This window comes from Amphiura filiformis, unplaced genomic scaffold (genome assembly GCF_039555335.1).
Source record: "Amphiura filiformis unplaced genomic scaffold, Afil_fr2py scaffold_52, whole genome shotgun sequence".
NCBI classification, from domain to species: domain Eukaryota; kingdom Metazoa; phylum Echinodermata; class Ophiuroidea; order Amphilepidida; family Amphiuridae; genus Amphiura; species Amphiura filiformis.
In genome coordinates, this window is record NW_027305516.1 from 143693 (window position 1) to 157865 (window position 14173).

At 42.6% G+C, this 14173-nt stretch overlaps 1 protein-coding gene across 1 annotated transcript in view; it reads left to right on the forward strand.

Moving 5' to 3' along the window:
* The window catches only part of LOC140144396 (brefeldin A-inhibited guanine nucleotide-exchange protein 1-like), a 101229-nt gene that overhangs the window by 63225 nt on the left and 23831 nt on the right, over positions 1-14173 (forward strand). Inside the window, exons 35-36 of the mRNA XM_072166208.1 lie at positions 2951-3119; positions 8269-8411. Of these exons, the coding sequence (XP_072022309.1) occupies positions 2951-3119; positions 8269-8411 (312 nt within the window). The remainder of the gene's footprint in view (positions 1-2950; positions 3120-8268; positions 8412-14173) is intronic.

Sequence of the window (14173 nt, forward strand, 5' to 3'; positions counted from 1 at the left end):
TAACCCTAATGCTTCCGTCAATTGCAAGCCCAGCTACCAGGGACCCGGGCACTGTAGACACAATACCGGGACTGGCACCCTGAAATTACCAGAAAGTACGTCCCCGGTACCCGGGATGTACAATCAGTCGTCCCGGTAGCGGGGCCATGATACCGTTATGTAGCCGGGGCTGTTACCCGAGTGTTACTGCTGATTTCATAGCGGGGAAATCAGCGGGATATGTACCCGGGAATATTACCTCAAAATTACCCATCAGTAGCCAGGAAATACCAGAAAATAACTTGTTCTCCAAAGTCAAACGCAAAAATATCGCGCTTTTGGGGGTCCATCACGATTTGTTGGTCCATCGCGAATTTTCTTGATTCACACTAGGGCGGTAGGCCTACTTCTCAAAACAAACACAAACTGATCATTAATTCCTAATAATGCAAACGTCGGCGAAAAAAGATGACTCACCAAGCTTCGAAAAGTTGTAAAATATATAAATCCGAATGTCTTATATTAATTAAAATTCCTTGAATATGTACAGGGATGATCCTGCATTTCATTGTGAAGCGTCAGGGGCGTCATGTTGCAGTGGTTGTGCTTCGGTGCATATTTTTTGACACATGCTATCATCGAATAATTTTATAATATTCACCAACCATATTTTTATGTTTTTAATTGAAACCTATCATCAATCCATGCACAATCGCATGCGTCAGGGTTTTGTTTAGCAGTTTCCAATTGTTTATTAGAAAATTTTGTTGTGAATTAAATAAGTTTTGATTCTTCATCTGTACCTCTCGCCTTGACAGCCATAAATTGCACTGGATACCCTTTTCCATGCTGATGCACTGAGCGCTGTGGGCTTGGTGCTGCAGCGAACGGGGGTGTGTCGCCAGTAACCAATCAGAAACAAGCGAACCCGTACCGAGTTTTGACAAGTATTTAGTCTTCACAGAGTCCATTGCGAAAAGTGTACCTCTCATCCCGACACCCGATACCTATATCCAAGCACCCACCCGCCAGCATTTTATTATAAAACTTAAAAGAAATGCATTGTGGGAATGTCCAAATATTTCTCAGCTAGCGGCAGCAAGGTATAGAACTGCGATCAAGCAGTCGTCGAAGTCGAAAGTGTGTACACATGTCGCGCTGCAAATAGAAGTGTCAATCTCAATCTGGAACCTTTAATTTCTCGGGAACTTTTCCTGCGATCCTGTGAATCCCGGGCGTTGAATATTTTGCTAGATCCCGCTGCCCTGTAAGTAAAATTTTGTGGTATTTTTTCGCCGACATTTTATATTGAATGTCCCAGAGCGTTGATCGTAGTTCGTAGCGTAGGCCTACACAGTCCGAGTGCCGATTAAAAATATGGAAGCCCGGCTGGCAGGGGCGGGACAGTACCCAGGATAGTATGGAAATATGACGTGAAGCCCGGCTGGCAGGGGCGGGGACTGTACCCGGGACATGACGTTGAAACCCGGCTGGCATGGGCGGGGACAGTACCGGGGGTTTCACCCACAATTTGTGCCCCGGTACCGGGACAATACCCGGGCATAGCGGGATTATTACAATTGTTTTGGTAATCTCCCCGCTACGCCCCGCTGTGCATAACTTATTGGGAGTTTTTTTGTCAAAGAGGGGGGGGGGGAGAAGGAAAAAGAAGATGCAGAGAAAAGATGTTTCTCTGTTTTTGAACCACAGACCTGTCGGGTGTGGAAAAGAAGACCAGAGATAGCAAGCCACATTATTTACTTTTTGTGCCTATTTGTGTGTTCAGATGATGATGCAATTGCTTCACAATATTTTGCAGTCATTTTATGCTGTAGCCTTTTGTAGCCCTAGGTAGGGTTAATCATAACCCATTTTGTGGGATAGCAACTGAAGATGCTAGTTGAAGAAGAGAGCCTGGTTGGAAAGCAGTTCTTGTCACAGAAGCTTTGTTACCCTCAGTAAAGAAAGATAAAATAAAAATCTTGGCTGCAAATATTTGTTGTAAATTTATAGGGCGTGTGTGCTCTGCAAGTCCTGGAGTTGTTGTTAAGGGTTGTTCTACAATCAGGGTACATTTGGGCTGAGCACCATATTGTGCCCTATTTCAAATATTAGATTAACTTATGATTAAATGTTGCTATGCCTAATTATTGGCCCCTATTAGTTCCACCTACAGCCACAAAGAAACTGTTTGAAATGCTTAGCAAATGATGAAGATATACATTTCTGTATGATTTTGGGACAAAATAGCCGTCTCATTTGAATTTTGTGAACTTTGCAAATGATATATCACTGCCGGCAACTTAATTTCCATGTATCACATGTTTGAAAGTTGGACGTCAGGTTTCCGTCAAAATGTGTCCTCTCCGAAAAATTGGGTATACAGAAACATGTACATCAAAAACATGTTTCTGGCATAACTTGAAACTCTGAACACTTGGCGCCTAAAAATTTTACAGATTTCCTATTTGACCCATCTACAACACAAAAACAAATCAATTGAGGAAAAACTAGACACTTCATTTTTCACCCCCAGTGAGACAATCTGTGTACCCTGATTGTAAAACAACCCTTAAATGGTTTATGAACTGATTAGGGCCACAGTGATCAGTGACAAAGTATACATCCACAGTGGGCTCTTCTAGTTGACATACGTACACCTCATGTGGAAGGCATGACCTTAATCTCCCAAACAGTGGATGCAGATATCAAATGGAGTTACCCATTCAGGTAGCCCCATTTGAAATTCAGTTGAAATCCATACTCTCCCAATGGAAACATGACCTAACCTTAATATCCCACATAAGGGGTGTACATTTCCAATAGAGCCACTGATTCAGGTAGGCCCATTTGAAATTCACACTGCCTGTGTGGAAAAGTAAGGACAAGTCTTCCATAGGGGGTGTAGGGATTTCATCTGGAATACCCGTATACATCCTTTATCATCCGTATATTTTTGTATTTTTCTCAGGACACCCAGCCACCTCCTCAGCATAGCACACCTCCAGGCTCTGATCTAACGGGACCAGCATCCACACCGGACAAGAAAAGTAATCTGAAACGCATGGGTAGTCAGCATAGTGTTGCAAGTGCCGCTAGTACAGATAGCAAGACTAGTAGTAAAACCATTGAGTACCATAGTAAGTGGACCCTTGTAACCCTTGGTCAATTTTAAGGGCAAATTACTATAGGAGTACTATAGGATTAGGAATATGCCCTGGATAGTAATTGGACCCTTGCAACTCTAACCCTAACACTAGTACAGATAGCAAGACTAAAGTTTGTTCGGTTTTTATTAGGCAGAAATGATTTGGCTTTTGTTAATGCGCGCATCAATAAAGTCCCAACTCACGATCGCGTAAATTCACATAAGCGTGCGCAGGTCATGCATTGCGCAACGCACACCTAGCGTAAACATTGCGCCCAACTGCGCGCATGCCATTCTATTTTTTCCGCCTTATATAAACCGAACCAACTTCAGTAGTAAAACTATTGAGTACCATAGTAAGTGGACCCTTGTAACCCTTGGTCTAGTATAAGTGCTGATTACTATAGGAATACTACATAAATACGATAGGAATACACCATACCTGCCAAGTGTCCCGATTTTGGCGGGACATCCCGATTTAGACCCCCGAAAACGTCATAAAATCGGGAAGTCTCGATTTTCTAAAAAAAAAAAAAATCAACACGCTCATTTGTGCTCATTTGTCGTCAGGCTTCATTGAATTATTAGGACGTCATTGCTCTAGACAATTTTGGCGCTTGTATTTTGAATATCGTGTGTTGAGTGATGGTGGTTTTTATTCGTTTTTATGGTTAATATGAGTTTGTTTTAAATAAAACCATCTGATTCGTGCTTGATAATTATTTTTCTAACATATAAGACATAATGTTGTGATTGCTGGACACTTCCTTTAATTGTTCACATAGTGTGAATTTCAAATTGGCTTTCCTGACTGGGGACTCCTTTTGAAATTCACATTCCCTGTGTGGGAGGTTATGGTCATGTCTGCCATAGGGGGTAGATGGATTTCAGCTGGAATAGCCTAATGCACTCAATACTACTTGTAGTGAATATGTCATACCTTAGTTACTGGTCCATGCTTGGTTTGCACACCTAACCCTAACCCATTGACTTTTTGTTGTGATCATGTTGATTGTGGTTCCGACCACAGATAACATGAACCAATTGACCTGGAAAGGATCAATTTTGATGTTACAATAAGACAGTGAATAACTTTACTACAATGATTCCAATTTCATTTGGGACATGCTTTACTATAATTAATGATGTCCAGATCTATACTTTGATCAGCTCGTAATCGGTGGTCCTTATAACATCGCGGATTAATATCAAAATATTTTATTTTGAGTATTGTCTTGTGATATCTCGCCAGAAGCATCACAAATTATTTATTGAAGTCCCGTACCTTGTCCACTTTCTTTAACACACAAAATATAGGCCAGACAGGTCAACTAATAGCACACTTAACGTGGGTCTACTTTTTAGTGTAGCGGAAAAAGCCTAACATTTCCCGCCTATAAATTAGAGAATAAAGGCATTGTTTTTAGCCGCTGGAGTGCATCTATCGTCTCATATAACACGGGCGACATCATTATTTTAAGTAAAACAACAAGGCGAAGCCGAGTTGTTTTACACCAAAACATTCTTAAACACTTCAATTCAAATAAAAATATCATAAAAATTTTAATCAAATTAAATCCAACATTTTGCAAGGAACTACCTAGGGCTTAAATTCGATCAGTCCTGTTGTTGCTGTGTGCCTCCGATTGGTCCAAATAGCGAGTATGTGTATCGCGTCGACGCACACTCGCTGACCCGTGTGATATCGTGTCATATCACACGGGTAAAGCTGGGTAAGAACCAATAAGATTGCAGGAATGTTCTCAAGTGTTTAAGAAGAGCTGATCAAACTATAATGAATTGGCTCAGTACCATTTGGGTGTATTCCTAATACATTTAGGTGTATTTCTAATACATTTGGGTGTATTTCTAATACATTTGGGTGTATTCGTAATCCATTTGGGTGTATTCCTAATCCATTTGGGTGTATTCCTAATACATTTGGAAGTATTTCTAATGCATTTGGGTGTATTCCTAATACATTTGGGTGTATTCCCGATGCATTTGGGTGTATCCCTAATACATTTGGTGTATTCCTAATATATTTGGGTGCATTCCCGATGCATTTGGGTGTATTCCTATATTCATTTGAGTGTATTCCATATAAACTGCTCCAAAAAAAGAAACTTACCAGGTAAGAAATTTGTCTGTCAAATTCAAACGACAAATTGTGTTACACTAAATGGGATATGAGTGGAAGCAGTGTTAATTTACGCTAATTTTGACACCTCATTTGTTGCAAACGGATGAGTATTTTTGAAGTTATGCTTATTTAACCGAACCTATCCACTGGAATGAAAGTTGCACTCATACCACTTGAGATGGTTGGCAGTATACAGGTGTAATCAGTGCTCTCCTCTTCTTCTTTGCATGACTAACTTTCCTATTGTTTATTGTGTGAATTCATTGGGCGGACCTGCAACTTTCAAATTTGATAGTAGGCTTGTTCAAATGAGCATAACTTCAAAAGTTTTGATCTGTTTATGACAAATGAGGTGTCAAACTCACAAATGTACACCGCTTCCACTCATATGCTATTCAGTATAATACGATTTGTCGTTTGAACTTGACAGACGAATTTCTTACCTGGTAAGTTACTTTTTGGGACCAGTTTACATTGGATGTATTCCTAACACATTTGGGTGTGTTCCTGATGCATTTGGATGTATTCCTATATTCATTTGAGTGTATTCCTAATACATTGGGTGTATTCCTGACACATTTGGGTGTGTTCCTGATGCATTGGGTGTATTCCTAATACCATCGTAAGAATACACCAGTAACATCTTAATTTGTATATTACTCGTAGCAGAAAAATAATGTACATGTGGATATTATTACCATGTACCTACCTGCCTTGCTTTTAGAGAGTGTTTGTTGTGATATGTGTTTTTGTCATTGTGTAATCTGATATTTAGTTTACATTCAAATAGAGATGTACTCGACTAAACAAAATGAAAGGATCAGACTTATTTATTAATATTTCAAAAATGATGTGAACTTTGTCAATCGTATGAGTATCATTTCATTCAGTATAACATTCAGGCAACAGAAATACCTTACACTTCCCACAATGCATTTCTTCCATTTCAATTTGCTGTACTGATCTGCTGTCTAGCCCAGCATGGGTTGATAGTGATAAAAAGTACCTCAATGAGCAAAGCACCTCCAGATCTTGAAAAATATGTTTATTTCTTAACTGTTGACCCATGTTTAGCCAGCCTGTTCTTATGAAAACAAAGGGGAGCTTGCTGTAACAAGTAATGGGAGTGTCATTTGATGAAATGAGGTGATGCATCATGTTGCAAAGGGTTCTGGGAAGGGCAAGATTTCTTCTACTGAAGTGCCACAGTAAAAAACCACTTTAGTTTAGTCAGTACCATAAGAACAGAAAAAGAACGATTGCAAATCAAGAGTGTAAGTGTCTGATCCTTTAACGCGGCTGTGTACACTAGACATTGATTCTTTCGCGAAATTGAGCTTTTTTGAAATATATTTACTTTGTTATGTTTTTTATAAATACAAGGAAAGAAAATTCGGATTTGTTAACTCCAACTGCTCTATTTTATGGATTTTATTTCACTATTTCACTCGTTTCCGCAATTTAAAAGGAAAGAAAATCTTTGTTGTACCATCGGGTACACGCTACAAGCAACAACGCATCGCGCTTTGTAGGCGCGCAATTTGTTAACGCCAGATACGCTACGGATACGCCGACGCTTATCTGCATGCGCGGCGCATCTTATGGAAACACCACGGAAGCACTGATTTCACAAAAACCTAGTGGTCAAATGGCTCCGTTTAGCTGATAAAATGTGCTTTTTTCAAGTTCTTTCCCCGCTTTAAACATCAAGATATGAATAGATTTCGCCCAAACTTATCAAAGGGGCTGTGGATTTACCCGATGTTCACGTAATGTAAGGTAGAAAAACTAGAAATGCCGCATTCTCCTGTGAGCTTCGATCTAAGTGCAAAATGTGACCACTTTAAACTTCAACGGCTTTTATTTCAATGTTCATTTTCTCGGTAAAATGACGATTTAGGTACACGATAACTCAATAAATACTGCATCTACAGGTAAGCAATTATGCTCATCATAAAAAGCATGATCTACTTAAGAAATGGTTTTCTCATTTTTTTATATTTTGGTCTATTTTCGATTTTAGGCATCATTTTGTGCAAATAGGCATTTATGAATTTTAAAAAGTTCATTTTGATGCCATGTATGGTCAATATCTCAAAAATAAGGCCAATATCAAAAACTAAAAAAAAGTTTTTGGAATGGTGCCTCAAGATTAAGAAAAAAACAAAACAAAATTTTTTGGAAAGAGTGTTTTTTTGTTATGATGTACTGAACAAAAATTGCCAAAAATTCACTATTTTGTGATTTTCTTCATAATTATTGTTTTTACACCAAATCTGTATTTATATTGAGAGTCATTGATGTCTTGTCTTTATAAAAATGTATACCTTTATATGTCTTGCGTGAATAATTACAAAGTTATGGCACTTTTACTACATGCATGTCTGAGAGTACACAGCCTCCTTAATATCCTAGAATTATGTCGCCATGGGATTTTGTGTTGCAAAAAATCAGTGGGTCCCATTTCCACATCTGACAATTCAATACGGTTGAGGTTCATTAACTATATGGGATCAGTCTACCTCCTCCATTTGAATTCTTTGACTTGGAACTCATTTTGCACAAATTGCACGCACAGAGTAAGGCAAACTTTGTGGAATTTTGCATCCCAAATATTGTTGCAGAGAGGGCTTTTTTTTATGACAATCCAATATGTGTGTGTCCCCATTGACTTTATATGCCCCTGCATCTTCCATTTGACTGAATTGAATTGTGATTGGGCTATTCCAGTTGAACTCCATACCCCCTTATGGAAGACATGACCTTAATAATCCACACAGTGGGTGTGAATTTCAAATGGGGTACTTGATTCTAGGTGGCTGCATTTGAAATCTACACCTACTGTGTGCGATTGAAGTCATGTCTTTCATTGGGGATGTATGGATTTCAAATGGAATAGCCTACTTACTATTTTCTTAACACATCTTTGATTGGCTCAATACTCGATGTAGGCCTCTTTTTAACCAATCAAAATTCATGTTTCTTTTCTTCCTGACAGAAACTGCAGCTGATCAGAAGATGTTTTCTTCGCTACTTATCAAATGTGTTGTGCAGCTAGAACTCATCCAAACCATAGATAACATCCTGTTTTTCCCTGCTACAAGTAGACATGAGGATGCTGAGAACCTCAGAGCTGCACAGGTAGGGGTGTGTGTGTATAACTATGTAGGGGTGTGGGGTGGGGCTAGAACTCATCCAAACCATAGATAACATCCTGTTTTTCCCTGCTACAAGTAGACATGAAGATGCTGAAAACCTCAGAGCTGCACAGGTAGGGGGGTGTGTATAACTATGAAGGGGTGTGGGTGGGGCTAGAACTTATCCAAACCATAGATAACATCTTGTTTTTCCCTGCTACAAGTAGACATGAGGATGCTGAGAACCTCAGAGCTGCACAGGTAGGGGTGTGTGTGTATAACTATGTAGGGGTGTGGGGTGGGGCTAGAACTCATCCAAACCATAGATAACATCCTGTTTTTCCCTGCTACAAGTAGACATGAGGATGCTGAGAACCTCAGAGCTGCACAGGTAGGGGTGTGTGTGTGTAACTATGTAGGGGTGTGGGGTGGGGCTAGAACTCATCCAAACCATAGATAACATCCTGTTTTTCCCTGCTACAAGTAGACATGAGGATGCTGAGAACCTCAGAGCTGCACAGGTAGGGTGTGTGTGTATAACTATGTAGGGGTGTGGGGTGGGGCTAGAACTCATCCAAACCATAGATAACATCCTGTTTTTCCCTGCTACAAGTAGACATGAGGATGCTGAGAACCTCAGAGCTGCACAGGTAGGGGTGTGTGTGTGTATAACTATGTAGGGGTGTGGGGTGCAGCTAGAACTCATCCAAACCATAGATAACATCTTGTTTTTCCCTGCTACAAGTAGACATGAAGATGCTGAGAACCTCAGAGCTGCACAGGTAGGGGTGTGTGTATATAACTATGTAGGGGTGTGGGGTGGGGCTAGAACTCATCCAAACCATAGATATCATCCTGTTTTTCCCTGCTACAAGTAGACATGAGGATGCTGAGAACCTCAGAGCTGCACAGGTAGGGGTGGGTGTGTATAACTATGTAGGGGTGTGGGGTGGGGCTAGAACTCATCCAAACCATAGATAACATCTTGTTTTTCCCTGCTACAAGTAGACATGAGGATGCTGAGAACCTCAGAGCTGCACAGGTAGGGGTGTGTGTGTGTGTAACTATGTAGGGGTGTGGGGTGGGGCTAGAACTCATCCAAACCATAGATAACATCTTGTTTTTCCCTGCTACAAGTAGACATGAGGATGCTGAGAACCTCAGAGCTGCACAGGTAGGGGTGTGTGTGTGTGTATAACTATGTAGGGGTGTGGGGTGGGGCTAGAACTCATCCAAACCATAGATAACATCTTGTTTTTCCCTGCTACAAGTAGACATGAGGATGCTGAGAACCTCAGAGCTGCACAGGTAGGGGTGGGTGTGTATAACTATGTAGGGGTGTGGGGTGGGGCTAGAACTCATCCAAACCATAGATAACATCCTGTTTTCCCTGCAACAAGTAGACATGAGGATGCTGAAAACCTCAGAGCTGCACAGGTAGGGGTGGGTGTGTATAACTATGAAGGGGTGTGGGGTGGGGCTAGAACTCATCCAAACCATAGATAACATCCTGTTTTTCCCTGCAACAAGTAGACATGAAGATGCTGAGAACCTCAGAGCTGCACAGGTAGGGGTGGGTGTGTATAACTATGTAGGGGTGTGGGGTGGGACTAGAACTCATTCAAACCATAGATAACATCCTGTTTTCCCCTGCAACAAGTAGACATGAGGATGCTGAAAACCTCAGAGCTGCACAGGTAGGGGTGTGTGTGTATAACTATGTAGGGGTGTGGGGTTAGGCTAGAACTCATCCAAACCATAGATAACATCTTGTTTTTCCCTGCTACAAGTAGACATGAGGATGCTGAAAACCTCAGAGCTGCACAGGTAGGGGTGTGTGTATATAACTATGTAGGGGTGTGGGGGGTGGGGCTAGAACTCATCCAAACCATAGATAACATCTTGTTTTTCCCTGCTACAAGTAGACATGAAGATGCTGAGAACCTCAGAGCTGCACAGGTAGGGGTGTGTGTATATAACTATGTAGGGGTGTGGGGTGGGGCTAGAACTCATCCAAACCATAGATATCATCCTGTTTTTCCCTGCTACAAGTAGACATGAGGATGCTGAGAACCTCAGAGCTGCACAGGTAGGGGTGGGTGTGTATAACTATGTAGGGGTGTGGGGTGGGGCTAGAACTCATCCAAACCATAGATAACATCTTGTTTTTCCCTGCTACAAGTAGACATGAGGATGCTGAGAACCTCAGAGCTGCACAGGTAGGGGTGTGTGTGTGTGTGTATAACTATGTAGGGGTGTGGGGTGGGGCTAGAACTCATCCAAACCATAGATAACATCCTGTTTTTCCCTGCAACAAGTAGACATGAGGATGCTGAAAACCTCAGAGCTGCACAGGTAGGGGTGGGTGTGTATAACTATGAAGGGGTGTGGGGTGGGGCTAGAACTCATCCAAACCATAGATAACATCCTGTTTTTCCCTGCAACAAGTAGACATGAAGATGCTGAGAACCTCAGAGCTGCACAGGTAGGGGTGGGTGTGTATAACTATGTAGGGGTGTGGGGTGGGACTAGAACTCATTCAAACCATAGATAACATCCTGTTTTCCCCTGCAACAAGTAGACATGAGGATGCTGAAAACCTCAGAGCTGCACAGGTAGGGGTGTGTGTGTATAACTATGTAGGGGTGTGGGGTTAGGCTAGAACTCATCCAAACCATAGATAACATCTTGTTTTTCCCTGCTACAAGTAGACATGAGGATGCTGAAAACCTCAGAGCTGCACAGGTAGGGGTGTGTGTATATAACTATGTAGGGGTGTGGGGTGGGGCTAGAACTCATCCAAACCATAGATAACATCTTGTTTTTCCCTGCTACAAGTAGACATGAGGATGCTGAAAACCTCAGAGCTGCACAGGTAGGGGTGTGTGTATATAACTATGTAGGGGTGTGGGGTGGGGGTAGAACTCATCCAAACCATAGATATCATCCTGTTTTTCCCTGCTACAAGTAGACATGAAGATGCTGAGAACCTCAGAGCTGCACAGGTAGGGGTGTGTGTGTGTATAACTATGTAGGGGTGTGGGGTGGGGCTAGAACTCATCCAAACCATAGATAACATCCTGTTTTTCCCTGCTACAAGTAGACATGAGGATGCTGAGAACCTCAGAGCTGTACAGGTAGGGGTGTGTGTGTGTATAACTATGTAGGGGTGTGGGGTGGGGCTAGAACTCATCCAAACCATAGATAACATCCTGTTTTTCCCTGCTACAAGTAGACATGAGGATGCTGAGAACCTCAGAGCTGCACAGGTAGGGGTGTGTGTGTATAACTATGTAGGGGTGTGGGGTGGGGCTAGAACTCATCCAAACCATAGATAACATCTTGTTTTTCCCTGCTACAAGTAGACATGAGGATGCTGAAAACCTCAGAGCTGCACAGGTAGGGGTGGGTGTGTATAACTATGTAGGGGTGTGGGGTGGGGCTAGAACTCATCCAAACCATAGATAACATCTTGTTTTCCCTGCTACAAGTAGACATGAGGATGCTGAGAACCTCAGAGCTGCACAGGTAGGGTGTGTGTATAACTATGTAGGGGTGTGGGGTGGGGCTAGAACTCATCCAAACCATAGATAACATCTTGTTTTTCCCTGCAACAAGTAGACATGAGGATGCTGAAAACCTCAGAGCTGCACAGGTAGGGGTGTGTGTGTATAACTATGTAGGGGTGTGGGGTGGGGCTAGAACTCATCCAAACCATAGATAACATCTTGTTTTTCCCTGCTACAAGTAGACATGAGGATGCTGAGAACCTCAGAGCTGCACAGGTAGGGTGTGTGTATAACTATGTAGGGGTGTGGGGTGGGGCTAGAACTCATCCAAACCATAGATAACATCTTGTTTTTCCCTGCTACAAGTAGACATGAGGATGCTGAAAACCTCAGAGCTGCACAGGTAGGGGTGGGTGTGTATAACTATGTAGGGGTGTGGGGTGGGGCTAGAACTCGTCCAAACCATAGATAACATCTTGTTTTTCCCTGCTACAAGTAGACATGAGGATGCTGAAAACCTCAGAGCTGCACAGGTAGGGGTGGGTGTGTATAACTATGTAGGGGTGTGTGGTGGGGCTAGAACTCATCCAAACCATAGATAACATCCTGTTTTTCCCTGCTACAAGTAGACATGAGGATGCTGAGAACCTCAGAGCTGCACAGGTAGGGGTGTGTGTGTATAACTATGTAGGGGTGTGGGGTGGGGCTAGAACTCATCCAAACCATAGATAACATCTTGTTTTTCCCTGCTACAAGTAGACATGAAGATGCTGAGAACCTCAGAGCTGCACAGGTAGGGGTGTGTGTATATAACTATGTAGGGGTGTGGGGTGGGGCTAGAACTCATCCAAACCATAGATAACATCTTGTTTTTCCCTGCTACAAGTAGACATGAAGATGCTGAGAACCTCAGAGCTGCACAGGTAGGGGTGTGTGTATATAACTATGTAGGGGTGTGGGGTGGGGCTAGAACTCATCCAAACCATAGATATCATCCTGTTTTTCCCTGCTACAAGTAGACATGAGGATGCTGAGAACCTCAGAGCTGCACAGGTAGGGGTGGGTGTGTATAACTATGTAGGGGTGTGGGGTGGGGCTAGAACTCATCCAAACCATAGATAACATCTTGTTTTTCCCTGCTACAAGTAGACATGAGGATGCTGAGAACCTCAGAGCTGCACAGGTAGGGGTGTGTGTGTGTATAACTATGTAGGGGTGTGGGGTGGGGCTAGAACTCATCCAAACCATAGATAACATCTTGTTTTTCCCTGCTACAAGTAGACATGAGGATGCTGAAAACCTCAGAGCTGCACAGGTAGGGGTGGGTGTGTATAACTATGTAGGGGTGTGGGGTGGGGCTAGAACTCATCCAAACCATAGATAACATCCTGTTTTTCCCTGCTACAAGTAGACATGAAGATGCTGAGAACCTCAGAGCTGCACAGGTAGGGGTGTGTGTATATAACTATGTAGGGGTGTGGGGTGGGGCTAGAACTCATCCAAACCATAGATATCATCCTGTTTTTCCCTGCTACAAGTAGACATGAGGATGCTGAGAACCTCAGAGCTGCACAGGTAGGGGTGGGTGTGTATAACTATGTAGGGGTGTGGGGTGGGGCTAGAACTCATCCAAACCATAGATAACATCTTGTTTTCCCTGCTACAAGTAGACATGAGGATGCTGAGAACCTCAGAGCTGCACAGGTAGGGGTGTGTGTGTGTATAACTATGTAGGGGTGTGGGGTGGGGCTAGAACTCATCCAAACCATAGATAACATCCTGTTTTCCCTGCAACAAGTAGACATGAGGATGCTGAAAACCTCAGAGCTGCACAGGTAGGGGTGGGTGTGTATAACTATGAAGGGGTGTGGGGTGGGGCTAGAACTCATCCAAACCATAGATAACATCCTGTTTTTCCCTGCAACAAGTAGACATGAAGATGCTGAGAACCTCAGAGCTGCACAGGTAGGGGTGGGTGTGTATAACTATGTAGGGGTGTGGGGTGGGACTAGAACTCATTCAAACCATAGATAACATCCTGTTTTCCCCTGCAACAAGTAGACATGAGGATGCTGAGAACTTCAGAGCTGCACAGGTAGGGGTGTGTGTGTATAACTATGTAGGGGTGTGGGGTGGGGCTAGAACTAATCCAAACCATAGATAACATCCTGTTTTCCCCTGCAACAAGTAGACATGAAGATGCTGAGAACCTCAGAGCTGCACAGGTAGGGGAAGGGGTGGGGGTGTGTGTGTATAG